Genomic DNA, 17114 nt, shown 5'->3' with positions numbered 1-17114 from the left:
CGCCGCCCAGCCCCAGCGCCCCGAGCGGAACCACTACGAAGGGGCCCTGAACGGCCGTCGCCCTCCCCACGGGCAGCCCCCGCGGGTTGGCGACCGAAGTCTGGGTTTCCGAGAAGTGAGTGTCCCCCACCCCATGAGGTTTGGGGGGCCAGGAAGGAGGAGCTGAGGTGGGGGAGGGTGCCGGGTTCTAGGAGCGGGGTGGCATCGGGACAGCACCTCCAGTCTTGGGGTTGTCCCAAGAGGCCGGGGTTAGTGGAGCAGCGATGCGTTCCATTCTGAAAGGGGCAGGGATGACGATCGGGGCTCCATTCTGAGTCGGGGCTGGCTTGGGGGATAGGCCCTATTCTGGGAGGGGTTGTTTTGGATCCTCTCTGAGAGAAGGGAGGAACATGTCCAGGATGGGAGGGGGCTGCACCCCTATTTTAGGGTCTGGGCAAGGATAGGAGGGAAAAGACCTGGCGCTCCACACAGCCTGCCGGCTCTCCTGAGGAACTGACGGGCTTTCTCTGTCTCTTTCTTGCTGACCTTTCTGCCTGACTTCGTTTTCAAAAGAGCCAGGGTGGGAACCCTAACTGGACTCTTCAGGACCCCTAGGAACAATCTGAGGCCTGAGCCATCCTCCTTTCTACCCTGCCTGCCCCCCAGGACTGGGCAGTTGCCGGAGGCCCTGGGGGGGGGCCCAGGACTGTGGTTGTGCGCCCCCCCCCCAAGACCGGACAGGATGGGACCAAGTTAGTCTGTCCAGTCTCACCCAGCACCTCCCAGGCCCAGAGAGAACCCCCGGGGCTCTGAAAGCTTGACCTGCCGCCTGACCACCATGGAGACGAAGCTGCCCCCTGCGAGCACCCCCACCAGCCCCTCCTCCCCCGGGCTGTCGCCGGTGCCCCCACCCGACAAGGTGGACGGCTTCTCCCGCCGTTCCCTCCGCAGAGCCCGGCCCCGGCGCTCCCACAGCTCCTCTCAGTTCCGCTATCAGAGCAACCAGCAGGAGCTCACACCGCTGCCCCTGCTCAAAGGTGAGCTGGCTGCTGGCCACCAGGGGAACCGAGCCCCTGAGGGGACCAGCAGGGCCGTGGGGTGGGGTGGGAGGCAGCGGGCAACTGCCAAGAGAGGGAGTTTGGATACCCCTCCAGGCTAGGTTCTACGCCATCAGAACTGACCCCAGCCCTCCAGCCCTCTCTGCTGACGCATGGCCTGACTGGCCTGTCATCCTTGGAGGTGGGACATCCGAAGGTGGCGCCACCCTAGGGGCAGACCAGGGCCAAGGGTGGGGCCCATAGCCTTGGGTTCCAGGGGCCACTATCAGCCCAGCCAGCTGCCGGATCCCTGGAGCAGGCTCTTGGCAGGGTTCCCTGGGATCACCACGTAGCTCCCTTCCCCAGCCCTGGGCCGTAGGGGCCCGACTGGCCAAGCCTGAGGACACCAAAGACATCCTTGGCCCTGAACCCCCCATTTCTGGCCCTTAGAACAGGGCGCCGCCCGAGAGGGAGGCAGCAGCTGTCGGGGCACCTGTGGAAAGCCTCTGCATCCAGCATTTGTGATCTCGTTTTAAAAATCGGGCCACCATACTCTCTGAGCCTGGATTAGGAGGAAGAAAAGCAACCCTCAACCCCCAGGAATGGAGGAAGGGACAGTAGTTGTTTGCTGTCTGCAAGGAGCAGGAGATGGCACAAGAGCATGGGGCCTGGGGGCAGCAGAGACTGCCCTGGAGATTAGGAGGGTCTGTCCCACCAGAGCTGGGGCAGCTGGGGTTCAGGCTCAGGATGCCCTCCCCTCCCCAGATGTGCCGGCTTCTGAGCTGCACGAGCTGCTGAGCCGGAAGCTGGCCCAGTGTGGGGTGATGTTTGACTTCTTGGACTGTGTGGCTGACCTCAAGGGGAAGGAGGTGAAGCGGGCGGCCCTCAACGAGCTAGTGGAGTGTGTGGGGAGTACCCGGGGTGTCCTCATCGAGCCCGTCTACCCAGACATCATCCGCATGGTAAGCACCTGCCACTCAGGCTCTGAGGGTCGGCCAAGAGGGTGCGTGAGCCCCGTGACCTGTCCACAGGACCCCTGCGTGGAGGATAACCCTGCACTCATCCGTTTGGCCTTAGTCCACGTCCTCCTTCCCCCTGACCCGCTGCTGCCCGACACCCACTGAATGCCTCTGGGCCTGCCCCACCTTCACACCTTTGCTTATACTTGCCTGAGGCCTGGAGTACTCTACCCCACACCCCTTACCATCTGTGGCCTGGCTCAGGTGCTGCCTCTGCCGAGAAGCTGCTCTCAATGCCCAAGCTGGAAATCTCTCTTTTCCTGCCCGTAGACCTCACAGCTTCCAACCTTGTTCTCCCCACTGGATTGCACCTGCCTAGAAGGCAGGGATGTGTCCCATTCACCCTTGGGTTCCCAGCCCCTGGCCCAGGTCTTGCACGAACTAGGCGTTCAGGTGATGATTGCCCAAGGAATGAACTGCTTGCTGGGGCAGGTGCTGAAATCAACCTGTTAGAACTTTGAATGAGGGCCGGGAGCAGCAGCTCACATCTGTAATCCCAGCACTTTGGGCTGAGGCGAGAGGATCACTTGAGGCAAGGGGTTCAAGACCAGCCTGACAGTGAGACTGCATCACTACAAAAATTTAAAAATTTGCTAGGCATGGTGGTGTGCTACTGTAGTCCAGCTACTCAGAGGGCTGAGGTGGGAGGATGGCTTGAGCCTGGGAGGTTGAGGTTGCAGTGAGTCGAGATTGCACCACTGTGCTCCAGCTTGGGCAACAGAGCGAGACCCTGTCTTGGGAAAGAAAAAAAAAAGAAAGAAAGAACTTTGAATGAGGGACTCCCTGGCTTCTGGCTTCAAGGGCTTTTCCTTAATGAACCCCACCTCTGCCACTCAGATCTCAGTGAATATCTTCCGGACTCTGCCGCCCAGTGAGAACCCTGAATTTGACCCTGAAGAGGATGAGCCCAACCTTGAGCCTTCGTGGCCACACCTGCAGGTCCGAAGGGTTGGGGAAGACAGAGATCCAAGTTTCGGAAGAGATCCAAGGCATGGGGAAAGGACCTCTTTAACCCCTAGACAGTTGGATGAGGGCCATAGGGTGGAATGAGTGGGTGAGGTTGTTACTGAACTCGCCTTTTTGTCTGTCCCCCTCCCCCAGCTGGTATATGAGTTTTTCCTGCGTTTCTTGGAGAGCCCAGACTTCCAGCCCTCCGTGGCCAAGAGATATGTGGATCAAAAGTTTGTCCTGATGGTGAAGTGGGGAGCCCAGGCTGGGTGGTACCACAAGGCAGGGGCAGGCTCTCTGAGGGGCCAGGGATAGGATGGAAGCAACCTGGGGTGGACCTTTCCCCTGACCCTGACCCTGACTCTGGTTCCTACAGCTCCTAGAGCTATTTGATAGTGAGGACCCCCGGGAGCGTGAGTACCTCAAGACCATCCTGCACCGGGTCTACGGCAAGTTCCTGGGTCTCCGGGCCTACATCCGCAAACAGTGCAACCACATCTTCCTCCGGTGAGTGGCTGCTGCCTGCCCAGCAGAGACCTGGAGAGGGCAAGAGGGCTGTTAGAAGACTGTGGCAAAGGCCGTGTGTGGTGGCTCATGCCTATAATGCCAGTGCTTTGGGAGGCCAAGGTGGGTGGATCACCTAAGGTGAGGAGTTTGAGACCAACCTGGCCAACATGGTAAAACCCCGTCTCTAATAAAAATACAAACATTAGCCGGGCATGGTGGTAGGCACCTGTAATCCCAGCTACTCGGGAGGCTGAGACAAGAATTACTTGAACCCAGGAGGTGGAGTTTGCAGTGAGCCGAGATCATGCCACTGCACTCCAGCCTGGGCGACAGAGGGAGACTGCGTCTCGGAAAAAAAAAAAAAAGAAAAGAAAAAAAGGGCCGGGCGTGGTGGCTCAAGCCTGTAATCCCAGCACTTTGGGAGGCTGAGACGGGCGGATCACGAGGTCAGGAGATCGAGACCATCCTGGCTAACCCAGTGAAACCCCATCTCTACTAAAAAAAATACAAAAAAAAAACTAACCAGGCGAGGTGGCGGGCGCCTGTGGTCCCAGCTACTCGGGAGGCTGAGGCAGGAGAATGGCGTAAACCCGGGAGGCAGAGTTTGCAGTGAGCCGAGATCGCGCCACTGCACTCCAGCCTGGGCAACAGAGCGAGACTCCATCTCAAAAAAAAAAAAAGAAACAAAAGAAAAGAAAAAAAAGAAGACTGCTACAGCAAAGAGCAAAGGCTCCTGGGCTGCAGGGGCCCTTGTGGAACTTCTGTTTCCCAAACCGTTTCTTGGTAACGCAATACATATTGATTGTACAAACTGTGAAGTAGGCAGAGAATGGGTATTTATTTCCATTTTACAGATGAGAAAGTAGAGGCCAAGAGAGATGAAATGGTTTGCAGGGACTGGGTCAGTCCAGGGGCCTAGGAGCTAAATCTTTTGACCCTTATCATGCCAGGCCATAAGGACCCAGAGAGAGGTTCCTTCTGCAAATGTGCACTGAGCACCAGCACACACTGGACATCAAGGCTCACATGGCCTTATAGTTGAGACCATGGCTCTGAAGCAATATGACCTACATTTGAGTTTGGTTCCAACATTTGGGTGAACTTGGGCAAATTACTTAAGCTCTCTCCTAGTTTGCTCGTCTTTAAAATGGGAATGCTGGCAGGGTGCAGTGGCTCATGCCTGTAATCCCAGCACTTTGGGAGTCGGAGATGGGCAGATCACTTGAGATCAGGAGTTCAAGACCAGCTTGGCCACTGTGGTGAAACCCCATCTCTACTAAAAATACGAAAATTAGCTGAGTGTGGTGGTAAACACCTGTAATACCAGCTACTCGGGAGGCTGAGGCAGGAGAATCACTTGAGCCTGGGAGGTGGAGGTTGGAGTAAGGCAAGATTGCGCCACTGCACTCCTGCCTGGGCAACAGAGTGAGATTCCATCTCAAAGATAAGATAAAAATGGGGGTGCTGCTTGTACTAACTCAGGGACCATCATCAAGATGACATGGGGCCTTGCCTCCAAAGCACTCAGCATAGCTACTGGACTGAGGCCAGGACTCTGAAACATTAGTTGTTATTGTTTTTAGCTACAGAATGGGTGAGCCATGATCCCTGTCCTCCAGTACCTTGAAGTCCATTAGATTCCCTGCCTATTACCATTAGGGTGGTTTCATTTAACCGCCGAGTCTTGGTTTTCTTCATCCGTGTGATGGATTTCATAAGCCCCATCTCCCTGGATGATTTTGAGACTTACGTGGCACAGAGTAGATGTGCCAAGTGTTTGTCATTCTCTTGGTTGACTGGCAAGACAGCCTTGAGCTTGGGACTCAGTGGCAGAGGTGGCTGGGCTGAGAAGGGCATTTCAGTGTGGGGGCGGGGATCTCAATGGGGCCTGGTTTGGGATGTTGGGAAGGGAGCGTGGCCTCTGGGTTGGGGGGAGTTGGATGAGCGTGCTGTGCGGGTGAGGGTGGGCAGGCAGGATGCCTAAGGGGGCACTGGGCCTACCCTGCTTGCTTTGAGCCCGCCTGCGTTCTTCTCTTGCAGGTTCATCTATGAATTCGAGCACTTCAATGGTGTGGCTGAGCTGCTGGAGATCCTAGGAAGGTGATTCTCCCTGGGCCTCAACTGGAGCTCAGGATTCTGGATAGAGGGACTGGAGCCAGGTCACCTGAGCCCTCTTCCTCTCTTCTGCCTCCTCCTCAGCATCATCAATGGCTTTGCGCTGCCCCTGAAGACGGAGCACAAGCAGTTCCTGGTTCGCGTCCTGATCCCCCTGCACTCTGTCAAGTCGCTGTCTGTCTTTCACGCCCAGGTGAGGCCCAGGCCTGGCCCCACTGCAGCAGGAGCTCCAGACAGTCAGGGTTGCCAGTGGGTCCTGGAGGTCAGATCCTCCAGGGATCCTATCTCACCTTTTTTGTTTTTATAGTTCTGTTCCATCTACCTTAGAGAATTCCCACTGGCGCTTTAAGGCTAACCTCAGATATCAGCTCTGTGAGGCCAGGCTTTTCTTCTCTATCCTCCCTTGGCAGAATGAAATTCTCCTCCCTCTATATTCCCAAAGATTTGGATGCACAAATCTATTATGGGAGATTTTGATACACAAATTGTTTTTTTGAGACAAAACCCTACTCTGTTGCCTAGGCTGGAGAGGAGTGGTACGAACATGGCTCACTGAAGCCTCTACCTCCTGGGCTCAAGCAGTCCTCCCTCCTCAGCCTCCTGAGTAGCTGGGACCACAGATGTATGCCACATGCCTGGCTAATTAAAAAAAAAATTTTTTTGTAGAGACAGTGTCTTGCTATGTTACCTAGGCTGGTCTTAAACTCCTGGGCTCAAGTGATTCTGCCGCCTCAGCCTCCCAAAGTGCTTGGACTACAGGCGTGAGCCACCACACTAGCCATATTATGGAACCTTTTGCAAAATTTATAAAGATGAGTTTGTTGACCGTCCCCCCCTCCCCTTGAGATCATAGTTGTATTCCCAGCACACTGAGTGTGATGCCTGATACATCCTAGACAGGTGATAAATGCTTGGTGAATAAGAAAGTAACAGGCCGTGGGGGAGCAGTGTCTGTCCTGGGCAGCAAGTCCTTGGCACCTGATGCCTTCCTGACCCATCTTCCTTCTCTCCACCTCTGCCCCCTTGCAGCTGGCATACTGTGTGGTGCAGTTCCTGGAGAAGGACGCCACTCTGACGGAGCACGTGAGTACCTCTGGGGGCTAAGGCAGCCTCTCACCTCCGCAGGCGTGACTCCTTTCTGTCTCACCTCCCACAGGTGATCCGGGGGCTGCTCAAATACTGGCCAAAAACCTGCACCCAGAAGGAGGTATGAAGAAGGGCTTTGATGCCCACCAGAGGGAGGCTGGGAGGGCTCGGCCTCTGGAAGGCAGTCAGGCATGTGTATGTGTGGGGGAGATGCGAGCTGCTGCCCCTCTGTCCCTCCTCCCCTCCCCTCCCCACCCAGGTGATGTTTCTGGGGGAGATGGAAGAGATTCTTGATGTCATCGAGCCCTCCCAGTTTGTGAAGATCCAGGAGCCCCTTTTTAAGCAGGTGGCTCGCTGTGTTTCCAGCCCCCATTTCCAGGTATGAGGCAGGACAGGCGGAGACGGGAGCAGGGCTGGCCTGGAAAGGTTGGGTAGCTGACCCAATACAGCTCCCTTTGCCCTCAGTTTCTCCTCCAATCCTGGGTCTGGTAATGGGGAGATGCTGGACTTAGGGTCAGGAGACCTAAGGTGAAGCCTTGGACCTGCCTTCCACTGGCTGAGGGGCCTTAAGCAAATCACTGCGCCACTCTTGATTCTGATTAAGCTTCTGCAGCTGTAAAATGGGCCAACAACCTCTTCACAGGGTGGGGATGAGGATGGAAGAGATTGTGAGTGTAAACATGTTTGGTAAACTGAAGTGTGCTCCATAATGGGATGGAGGACTGTTATTGCTTTTCCCCTTTTGCTAGTGGCCTTAGATTTCATTAGACTCGCTTTGGGATGCAGCCAGGCTTCCCCACATCATCCCAGCTAACTCTAACTCATGTTCTGCTGCAGGCACGTGCAGACTTCCTCCCGTTCTTATGAGTCATAACCCAGTGGAAGTCAAGTCTTCTTCACAGTGATTCTGGCCCTTTGGTTCATTAAACACCTAAAAGTCTAGTATCTGATTGGATTCTTATAACATCCTGTGGACAGAGGTATTATTAGCCCATTTTATAGATGAGGAAACTGAGGCTGGGAGGTTAAATGCCTCTGCCAAGGCCGCGTGGCGTATAGAGTCTGTAGTGGTTAGGATTCACCCCGCAGCATTGGATTCCATATCTAGTGCTCTTTTCCCTTCAACACTGTTGCTTCCTCCAGGGCTCAGATGAGCCTTGAAGGTGAGGTGTGTGAAGGTCAGGGGGCCTGGGCATTGAAGTAGTGATGGACACCAGACCTTGCACACAGAGAGAAGCCACTGCCAGTCACTCACTCTGCCATCTTGTCTGCCCCAGGTTGCAGAGCGGGCTCTGTATTTCTGGAACAATGAGTATATCCTAAGCCTCATTGAGGACAACTGCCACACTGTGCTACCTGCTGTGTTTGGGACCCTCTACCAAGTCTCCAAGGAGCACTGGAACCAGTGAGTGCCAGGCCGTGACCTAACTCACAGAAACTGGGACCAGGGCCAGCCAGTCCAGACCCTAGGGTTACTCCTAGCTGGAGAGTATCAGAGAAAGCGTCAAAAGATGGCCCAGGGATGGTGAAGAGGACAGGGAAGTGGGCAGTGCTTGTGTTCAGGGTGGAATGCTGCATGTGAAGGGCAGGGAAAGGGAGAGGTGGGCAAACCAAAGCTGTTTCATCTCCTCGTCCCTCCTTGACCCTGCCAAGAACCATCGTATCGCTGATCTACAATGTGCTCAAGACCTTCATGGAGATGAATGGGAAGCTGTTCGATGAGCTCACGGCCTCCTACAAGCTGGAAAAGCAGCAGTGAGTGTTGGGGGCTGGGCGTGGGGGAAAGGAGAAGAGCAGGGAGGAATCAGACCCTCATGACTGGAGGGAACCCGAGGACCACCCCGAACCCTATCTGATCAGACGTGCAAGACTCTCCGTGCTCCTGCCATCCTATGCCTGTCTGCCCCTGTGTCCTCCCGTCATTCTTTGAGTAGCTCGGACTTGTTCTGAATCCCTGTAGCTTCCTACAGAAGCCAGAACCACTCAGAGCCCCACCCATCGTCTTCTCCGTGACTGCAGGCTGGGATCTGTCCCTCTGCTCTCTTCCCTCAGCAGAGGGTTTTTATGGAGTCACAGAACAAAAATGGTTCCATGCCTTCCTTTTGCCGCTGGGGTGGTAGTGAGGGAGTCTGGACTGTGGGGGGCCCCAGGAAAGGGAGCTGCCTCACCCTCTCTCCCCAGGGAGCAGCAGAAGGCCCAGGAGCGTCAGGAGTTATGGCAAGGTCTGGAGGAGCTGCGGCTACGCCGGCTACAGGGGACCCAGGGGGCCAAGGAGGCCCCTCTCCAGCGGCTTACACCCCAGGTGGCCACCAGTGGGGGTCAGAGCTAGACAGCACCTCAGAAGGGGAGAAGCTAAACCCAGAGCTGTCAGTCCCTCTATCCCTTCTCCTGTCCAGGGGTCCAGAGAGAAACACACCTACCCCTGGCCTTGCCAGAGTGGCTTCTGAGGACTCCCTGCCCAGCCCAGCTTTCACTGGGGGGAGACGAGGAGAGGCAGTGGTGGTCTTGGCAACAGAATGCTCAGCCCCTCGCGGCAGGACTTGACAAGGGCAAGCTTGACCAGGAAGCTGCCATCAGGGATCTTCCCCTGCCCTGAAAAGCTGGGCTCCGGGCTGCAGGCGGGCTCCCACCCTCTGCTCCTGGCCTTGGGCAAGGGCACTCAGCGCCTCGCCTGCCCCTGCCTTGGCCAGCGTGAGGTCCTTCCTCATCCCCGCCATGGGGTCCATGGTCTATTTATTCTCGCCCAGCTCACCCTCTACACAGACACTGTCCTGGGTGCACACTCCTCCCCTCCCTTGCTGTGTACTTCCTCGTCCCCTTTTTATTTATTGGGCAGGGGGAGGGTGAGGGCACAGGCAAGAAGAGATTCACAGTGTCCTGGGGTAAGGGGGGGTCACAGTAATCATGGTCTACTCCTCTTTCCCTGGCTGTGGGTAGACTTAATAAAGAGAGAAACTCAAGAACTGCTTGCTTTATTTAGGGGTAAGGGCAAAGAGGGAAGTAAAATGATAAAGATTGGTTTAGAAGGGCCAGGCAAAGGCAGGGAAGAAAGCAGAAACTCCCCTCTTCTCAGGTGACAGTCACGAAATCTTACAAAGGGTCAAAGCTGAACAACCCTCCCTTATTTAAAAAAATTCCATAGCAAGTAACCAGCAGGGTTGGAGCTCCTTCCACTTTTTGAAGCTCGAACACAGGTTTCCCCCACCAGAATGTCAAGTCCTGTGACCCAGGGGAGGAAGGAGGGGAGAGGATGGGCTAGTAGCGAGAGAGGCGACACATGTCACACTGGCAGGCCCGGGCAGTGAAGATCTCGAGCTCCTCCCTCCGGCTCCCCACACACTGCAGCTGTACTCTGACCTGTGGGAGAGGGGAGTCCATGCTGCAGTCCCCTTTCTCAGGGCTGTCTCAGATCTCCGTCTCCCCAGTCTTCCCCCAACCCCAACGTCCATCCACCAGGTTCAGGCCCTCCTCACCTTCTTCAGGCCACTGATGGTGCAGCACTGAGAGACAGAGGTGATGTTGTGTCGGTAGCCACTGGCCACCAGCACAGAGTACCGAGAAGGGAAGGCGCTGGACTCACAGTGGCCCACACAGGCCTGTGCCATGTGGGAGCCCTGGCAGGTGCCTTGGCGGTCACTTCGCACTGTCACATTGAAGGCTAGAAGGAGACAGGCAAGCAGTAGACGGCACCTCTGCCAAGGTTTGCCTCGCCCCAGCTCCTGTTGCCTGTGCCTCAGTGTGGGGCCCTCTAGGGTGCTGCTTGCCCTACCGTCCACTCTATCAGCTCTTTGCTCCCACCCAGAACCTCCACTCCTCCTAGCCATCTGCTGCCAGAGGTACTCACGGTGCAAGTGGCAGCCTGGGATGACTGCCTCCTGGCCGCAGGCTTCAGTGACTGCCAGGACCAGCAGACAGAGGACCAGGGTTTGAGGGGACGCCATGGGCATCTGAAACACAGTGGGGAGATGTCTCTATGTGGGTGTGCAGGTGGGATGGCGAGTTCGTTAAATACTGCATTCCAGGTGAGTGAGCCAGGGCTGGCTGGTCTAACAGGTGGTATGCCTGAGTGGTGCTGCCTTTTCCCTGTATCTACCTTTGTGTGTGTGTGTGTATGGGTGTGAGTGTGAGCAGCTGTCTCTGGAAAGGACCTGTGTGTCAGCCTTCTGTGAAGTGATTCTCCCTTCCCTGGAATTTCCTTCGCCAACTGGAGCGCAAACATCTTCCTCCCTCCACCTGCCCCATCTTGGCCTGCAGGGCCCTTGTCCACATTCCCAGACCCTCCCCAGAGCTCCTCCTGCCTCAGCGAGCTCACCACTTCCTAGGTCCAGGAACAGAGCGGCTTGCAGTTTTCCTGTCCCTCCTGCTGGTCTCCAGACTGTTGCTGGCTCTCCAGGCTTTATTTGCCAGCATTTTGGAGCCACGCCCTCTTGGAGATCGGCTTTCAAGCCAGCCTCCCCTGCCTGAAGCCTCAGAGCGATCCCACCTGGGGATCTTGCTCTTTGAGGTGTGGTCCTTGGAGAGCAGCTCCTGCTGCTTTCTGCTTATTTCCGTCCAAAAAGCTCCCCACAGTCCAGGCCTGGAGAAGTCAGATGTGGAGAGAAGCCTAGGAGCTGGTGGAGTGTGCAGCGTGTGTGCAGTTGATGACAGAGGGGTCAAGACTCTTGGCTGAGTTGTGGGCACCTGGGTTCTCTTTGGTCTGTGACCTTGGACAGAACACTTCCCTTTTCAGGGCCTGATCACTCCTAACTTTATTATTATTTATTACTATTATTTTGAGAGGGTCTGGCTCTGTCACCCAGGCTGGAGTGTGGTGGTGTTATCTCGGCTCACTGCAACCTCCACCTCCCAGCCTCCCAGGCTCAAGCCATCCTCCCCCTCAGCCTTCGGAGTAGCTGGGACCACAGGTGCACCACTAGGACCAGCTAACTTTTGTATTTTTTTGTAGAGACGGGATTTCACCATGTTGCCCACGGTGGTCTTGAACTGCTAAGCTCAAGTGATCTGCCTGCCTAGGCCTCCCAAAGGGCTGGAATTACAGGCATGAAACACTGTGCCTGGCCACACCCCTAATTTTAAAACTACTAAACTCAGCCCTGTTTGCCTTTTTCTAACGCAAAGGAAAGGGACTGGGGAAGGAGATTCTTAGGGACAAGGGAAATTATACCAGTGGAGGTCTCCTGAGCCGTGCTTGGTGGCAGGGCCGGGGGGTTGGGTTGCTGTCTGTTTCAGAGCTGCACGGCCACGGTGTCAGTGGGTGATTCTCATCCTGTGCTACAGAGTGACATTCTGAGCTGGAGTGCTTCCCTAGCCCTGGAATAACAGGGACCTGACTCCTGAAAGGGCCTCAAGTCATCAACCCCAGCAAAGCTGATCGATTTGTCCAGCTCTGGTTTTATAGATGAGGCAACTAAGGCTCAAGGAAGGAAAGAAGGAAAGTTACTAAAAGTCACCTAGCTGGGTAAAGTCAGGGCTGATTTCAAATTCAAATCTGCTGTCCATCCATGGTGCTAAACTACATTTGAGCAAGAATGTGGCAAGTTGGAGAAAGACCCCTAGGCAGCAGTGGCCAGAGGGGTTGGGGCAGGGCGGGGAGCCAAAGGAAGCCTGTGGTGATTCTGGGCAGCCCCCTTCGGGGTCATTGCCTCACTGACCTGCTCAGAAAGAGCAGGACCAGTCACAGACTGGCAGAGCTAGAAGGCACTTTATAACTCACCAAATCCTATCCCCTCATTTTCTGGATGAGAAAATAAGAGCTCAGCGGAAAACAACTTCCCAAAGCTTCACTGTAAGCTAGTCAGAGTCAGGGTGGGCACTCAGCTGTGCTTCTTAGCAGCTTTGTAAAGCAGGCCATGTTTGGGACAGTCCAGTAAAGGCTGTAAACACAATTTGAGAGGAATTGATGTTACTAATGTCACTAATCCTTAAATTCCCTCACCCTATGGTTTCCCCATCAGCCCCCATCTCCTCAAGTCCTGGGTCCTCATTTACCAGATTCTCCGCAGCAGTCCATCTCTTCTCTTCTCCCCACCAAGGATGCAGGCAGCATAGCAACAGGATGCAGCGGGAACTCAGCAGTTCAGCCCCTACTCTCCCACTCATGAGGGACACCCTCTGGCACGTGACAGATGATGACTTCTGTATAAAGCATTTGGGTGACAAGGCTCATTACCTTATGAGGTAGCCCATTCTAATATTGGACATCTCTAACGAGTAAAAAGTGACTCCTAGGCCGGGCGCGGTGGCTCAAGCCTGTAATCCCAGCACTTTGGGAGGCCGAGATGGGCGGATCACGAGGTCAGGAGATCGAGACCATCCTGGCTAACACGGTGAAACCCCGTCTCTACTAAAAATACAAAAACTAGCCGGGCGAGGTGGCGGGCGCCTGTAGTCCCAGCTACTCGGGAGGCTGAGGCAGGAGAATGGCGTAAACCCGGGAGGCGGAGCTTGCAGTGAGCTGAGATCCGGCCACTGCACTCCAGTCCGGGCGACAGAGCGAGACTCCGCCTCAAAAAAAAAAAAAATTAATAAATTAATTAATTAAAAAAAAAAAAGTGACTCCTTTGTTGTGAGCTAAAATGAGTTTCCATACATTTCTATAGATCATTTTGGTTCTCCATGGCCACACAAGGCTAAAGTGTCTGTTACAGATCAGTCCTTTAGTTGAAGGCAGCTCAGGTGCCCAGGCCTTCTCCAGGGGTGCCAACCTGGATTAACTTCCAGTTAATCTGATAAACGAATCTGCATTACTGTCAAACAGTTAGAGGGATAGAGAGGGGGAAAACATTTTGTCTATGGAGAGGCTACCATCTGGAGCCAAACTGGAACTGGGGAAGAGGTCTCTTGGGTGAGCAGGGCTCAGGACAGTGAGTCTTGAAAGACTCCATTCCCTAACCTCTGGCACAGAGTCACCTATCCAAAGTGATCCTGTGAACAGTAACAGGTAGACCTAGGGAAGTTTCATGTATTTTCTCTCTATCTTGAGGGAAGAATTTGTTCTCTCTTACTCTATTCCACTAAATTCAATCAATAACTCTTCATAAATAATTTATTGTCATTAGGATCCTAAGTGCTGAAGACAAAAGGCCTAAACTGGCCCTCCGGACATGAACATTTTAGAAAGTTCCATTCTTAATGTTTTAAATTGGAAAAAATATATATATTATAAAGGGGCAAAGGACAGGATAAAACCATAGAGGACTCAGCATGGGGACCTCATTCCCCATGACTGAAGTGTCATAAGAAAAGGAAAGAGTTGGAGGAAGAATGATTCGGGAGGAGTCACTGCAAGAGATGATCCTCTTTCCAGCGCTGCATTTGGAAGGCTCAAGAGTGGCTGCTCTTCCTGAAGAAATATCGAAACGGGAAGAGAGAGCTGCAAGAATGTGAACAGAGTAGGCTGAGACTCTATGAGGTCTCCTTCCCTTCTCCCCATTTCCCACTAGTGCTTCACTAGCTAGGGTATTTTTGCTCTGGGGAACCATTGAATGGAAATTCAAGACTGGAATAGCATTTGAAAAGGTACCCAAATTAGATTATACTCTGGAGGGGGAATAAAGAAAAAGAATTGCAATGGGATGGCAGAGAGAGAGAGAGACATTTGCTAACTGTCCTCTGCAAACACAACCTAGATTCAGAGGGGAGAATGGAAATGTTTTGTAACCAAATCATCTGAATGGCTCAAGTAAACTAAGAACAGACTTTGTTCAAATTAGTGTTTTTGTTTGTTTGTTTTGAGACGGAGTCTCACTCTGTCGCCCAGGCTGGAGTGCAGTGGCACAATCTCGGCTCACTGCAAGCTCCACCTCCCGGGTTAAAGCAATTCTCCTGCCTCAGCACCCCCTAGTACCTGGGATTACAGGAACGTGCCATCTCACCCGGCTAGTTTTATCTTATTTTATTTTTTTTAATTTCAGCTCACTGCAACCTCTACCTCTCAGGTTCAAGCAATTCTCCTGCCTCAGCCTCCCTCCCAAGTAGCTGGGATTACAGGCATGTGCCACCATGCCTGCCTAATTTTGCATTTTTAGTAGAGACGGGGTTTCACCATGTTGGCCAGGCTGGTCTTGAACTCCTGACCTCAAGTGATCCACCTGCCTCAGCCTCCCAAGGTACTGCGATTATAGGCATGAGCCACCACGCCTGGCCCAAGTTAATGTTTATGGAGCTTGCTTTTATCCTGGACACATCAGGGTGGAGGTGGGTTGTGTAAAAATAAGTAAGACGCAGTCTTTATTAAATGCCCAATTAGGGCTTTTGTTCTGAATCTCATTTCCATCATCTATCTTAGACATAAGTGAGAAGCCTCTGTGAGTAATCTGCTTTCTTTTCTATTCTAATTTCCCTGAAAGACTCAATGAGCTGCTCTGAGCTGGATCTCGAGTCTGATGGCCAGATAGAAGCTGTCTTACCTTAGAAACCCAACGAAGCCGCTGGCTGCTCGCTCCTTAGGTGGAGGTGAGTTGTGCTGCAGGGGTGGGACAACTGGCTCTGGCAGGCTGTGCCCCCACTCAGAATCTGTAAGGAAAACAATCAGGCAGGAGCAAGATGTTTGTCCACAGGCCGTTTTCATGTGAGTAGAAGGCAAAAAACCCAGTATGAGCCAGGGGCAGTCTCACACCAAGAGTTCCTTAAAGCCAGGTGAATTGTTTGTTCTGACCTTCCCAATTTCATCTCAGCTCAGTAAGATGCTATTCTGACCTCAGAGTATTTTCAGTCAAGCTCCTGGGATATTTACACAGCTCAAGTTCCAGCCACGCACTCCGGCTGCTATGTCTTCACATAAAATGACAAGTTGTTGAAGGACTCACTTGCCTACATCCCTGTTTCTGTGATAACTGCAGTCCACATTGAATCCTCATGCTGGGTAAAAGATCAGCAAGTAGGGAGGGCAATAGCTCGACATGCATTCCCAGCCCTGGCAAAGCATCCATTTGCAACTTCAATATTAACTCTAATACCCAAAAGGGAAGAGATCATTCTCCAACAGTACAGAAAAGGGAAACACATCCCTCTCAACATTTCTATAAAGTTTATCACCTCACTTGGAAATGTTTTGAAATGGTCAGAGCATAACTTCACTATCAGAAGCAGAGGAAGGGCATGCCCTGCCTCCCTTCACTATTTCTGGGAGCTGGGGGGCTTCTATTACTGTAGGACAGGCCCCCAGACCAGAGTTTGGCTAGCAAGCACCTCCACGGGAGCAAGGCACATTACCCACTGAGGGCACCCAGACTCAGCTCTGTGCTGCTCTACATATCAGAGAACTACAAGGGAAAGGGTGATTATTAAAGCAGAATAAATGGAAATTTCCCAGGACCTACCTTGTTTCTGGACACCAGTGATATCAGAGGCCAGAGTCTCCTGCAATCCTTGTTGGGTTTTTCTTTCCCTGTTCTGTTTAAAAGAACACCAAGAAAAGTCTTAAACTTTACACCTACACTGCATGGCAATCTGAATGCTATTTGCTGGTGAACTGATTTCACATTAGCACTGGGGCCTGGCTTCTGACTGCCTAGACAGGTTCTATATTTCTTTCCATTTCTTTCCATAGGACTGTCCTTTTTTCTTTTTCTTTTTGAGACTGAATCTTGCTCTGTTGCCAGGCTGGAGTGCAGTGGCGCCATCTCGGCTCACTGCAAGCTCCACCTCCTGGATTCATGCCATTCTCCTGCCTCAGCCTCCTGAGTAGCTGGGACTACAGGTGCCGCCACCACGCCCGGCTAATTTTTTGTATTTTTAGTAGAGACGTGGTTTCACCACGTTAGCAAGGATGGTCTTGATCTCTTGACCTCATGATCTGCCCACCTCAGCCTCCCAAAGTGCTGGAATTATAGGCATGAGCCACCGCGCCCAGCCAGGACTTTCCTTTTTTCATTTCAACATCCTAACTATTGTCCCTCTAAAACCGTAAGATTTAAGAGCCAAGAATAAATCAAGGTGGGTTTAACTTATCATCCCATGTTACTGAGTGCCTACTCAGTAACATGAGGTTTCAGAAATCAGAAGGATCTTAAATTTACCTTTGAGAAATGTATACTCTATGGAGCAAATGGACATAAACTAAGTCAAGACAGTATGATGGCCGGGCATGGTGACTCATGCCTGTGTAATTGCAGCAATTTAGGAGGCCGAGACGGATGGATCATCCGAGGTCAGGAGTTCGAGACCAGCCCGGCCAAAAGGTGAAACCCTGTCTCTACTAAAAATAGAAAAAATCAGCCGGGCGTGGTGGTGGGCACCTGTAATCTCAGCTACTCAGGAGGCTGAGGCAGGAAAATCGCTTGAACCCAGGAGGCAGAGTGAGCCAAGGTCGCGCCATTGCACTCCAGCCTGGGAGACAGAGCGAGACTCTGTCTCGGGGAAAAAAAAAGAGTGTGATAAGACCAACGAATCCGGCCGGGCGCGGTGGCTCAAGCCTGTAATC

The 17114-nt window shown here is 53.2% G+C and overlaps 3 protein-coding genes across 3 annotated transcripts in view; 1 reads left to right on the top strand and 2 right to left on the bottom strand.

Annotated features, from left to right (window-relative positions):
- On the top strand, window positions 1–9654 carry PPP2R5B (protein phosphatase 2, regulatory subunit B', beta). Its single transcript, XM_011942552.1, has 14 exons — window positions 1–115; window positions 553–1016; window positions 1782–1978; window positions 2873–2974; window positions 3137–3229; window positions 3360–3490; window positions 5531–5590; window positions 5690–5798; window positions 6635–6688; window positions 6762–6812; window positions 6951–7070; window positions 7969–8096; window positions 8345–8446; window positions 8873–9654. Exons 2-14 carry the CDS (start codon window positions 818–820, stop codon window positions 9018–9020), a joined length of 1494 nt encoding a protein of 497 aa, XP_011797942.1. The 5' UTR covers window positions 1–115; window positions 553–817; the 3' UTR covers window positions 9021–9654.
- On the bottom strand, window positions 9648–11058 carry GPHA2 (glycoprotein hormone alpha 2). Its single transcript, XM_011942553.1, has 4 exons — window positions 11004–11058; window positions 10536–10638; window positions 10165–10349; window positions 9648–10048 (listed from the first exon to the last, which is right to left on the bottom strand). Exons 2-4 carry the CDS (start codon window positions 10636–10638, stop codon window positions 9947–9949), a joined length of 390 nt encoding a protein of 129 aa, XP_011797943.1. The 5' UTR covers window positions 11004–11058; the 3' UTR covers window positions 9648–9946.
- A 2660-nt stretch (window positions 11059–13718) lies between these two features.
- Window positions 13719–17114, bottom strand: part of LOC105512190 (chromosome unknown open reading frame, human C11orf85) — a 21316-nt gene continuing 17920 nt past the window's right edge. The window contains exons 5-7 of the mRNA XM_011942551.1: window positions 16012–16084; window positions 15100–15205; window positions 13719–14063 (exon numbers count right to left, since the gene is read on the bottom strand). Coding sequence (XP_011797941.1) covers window positions 14015–14063; window positions 15100–15205; window positions 16012–16084 — 228 coding nt within the window. The 3' untranslated portion in view covers window positions 13719–14014. The remainder of the gene's footprint in view (window positions 14064–15099; window positions 15206–16011; window positions 16085–17114) is intronic.

Source organism: Colobus angolensis, unplaced genomic scaffold, assembly GCF_000951035.1.
Source record: "Colobus angolensis palliatus isolate OR3802 unplaced genomic scaffold, Cang.pa_1.0 Scaffold21, whole genome shotgun sequence".
NCBI lineage: Eukaryota > Metazoa > Chordata > Mammalia > Primates > Cercopithecidae > Colobus > Colobus angolensis.
The sequence above is the reverse complement of the archived record's forward strand: the minus strand, read 5'-3'. Positions and strand labels throughout refer to the sequence as shown.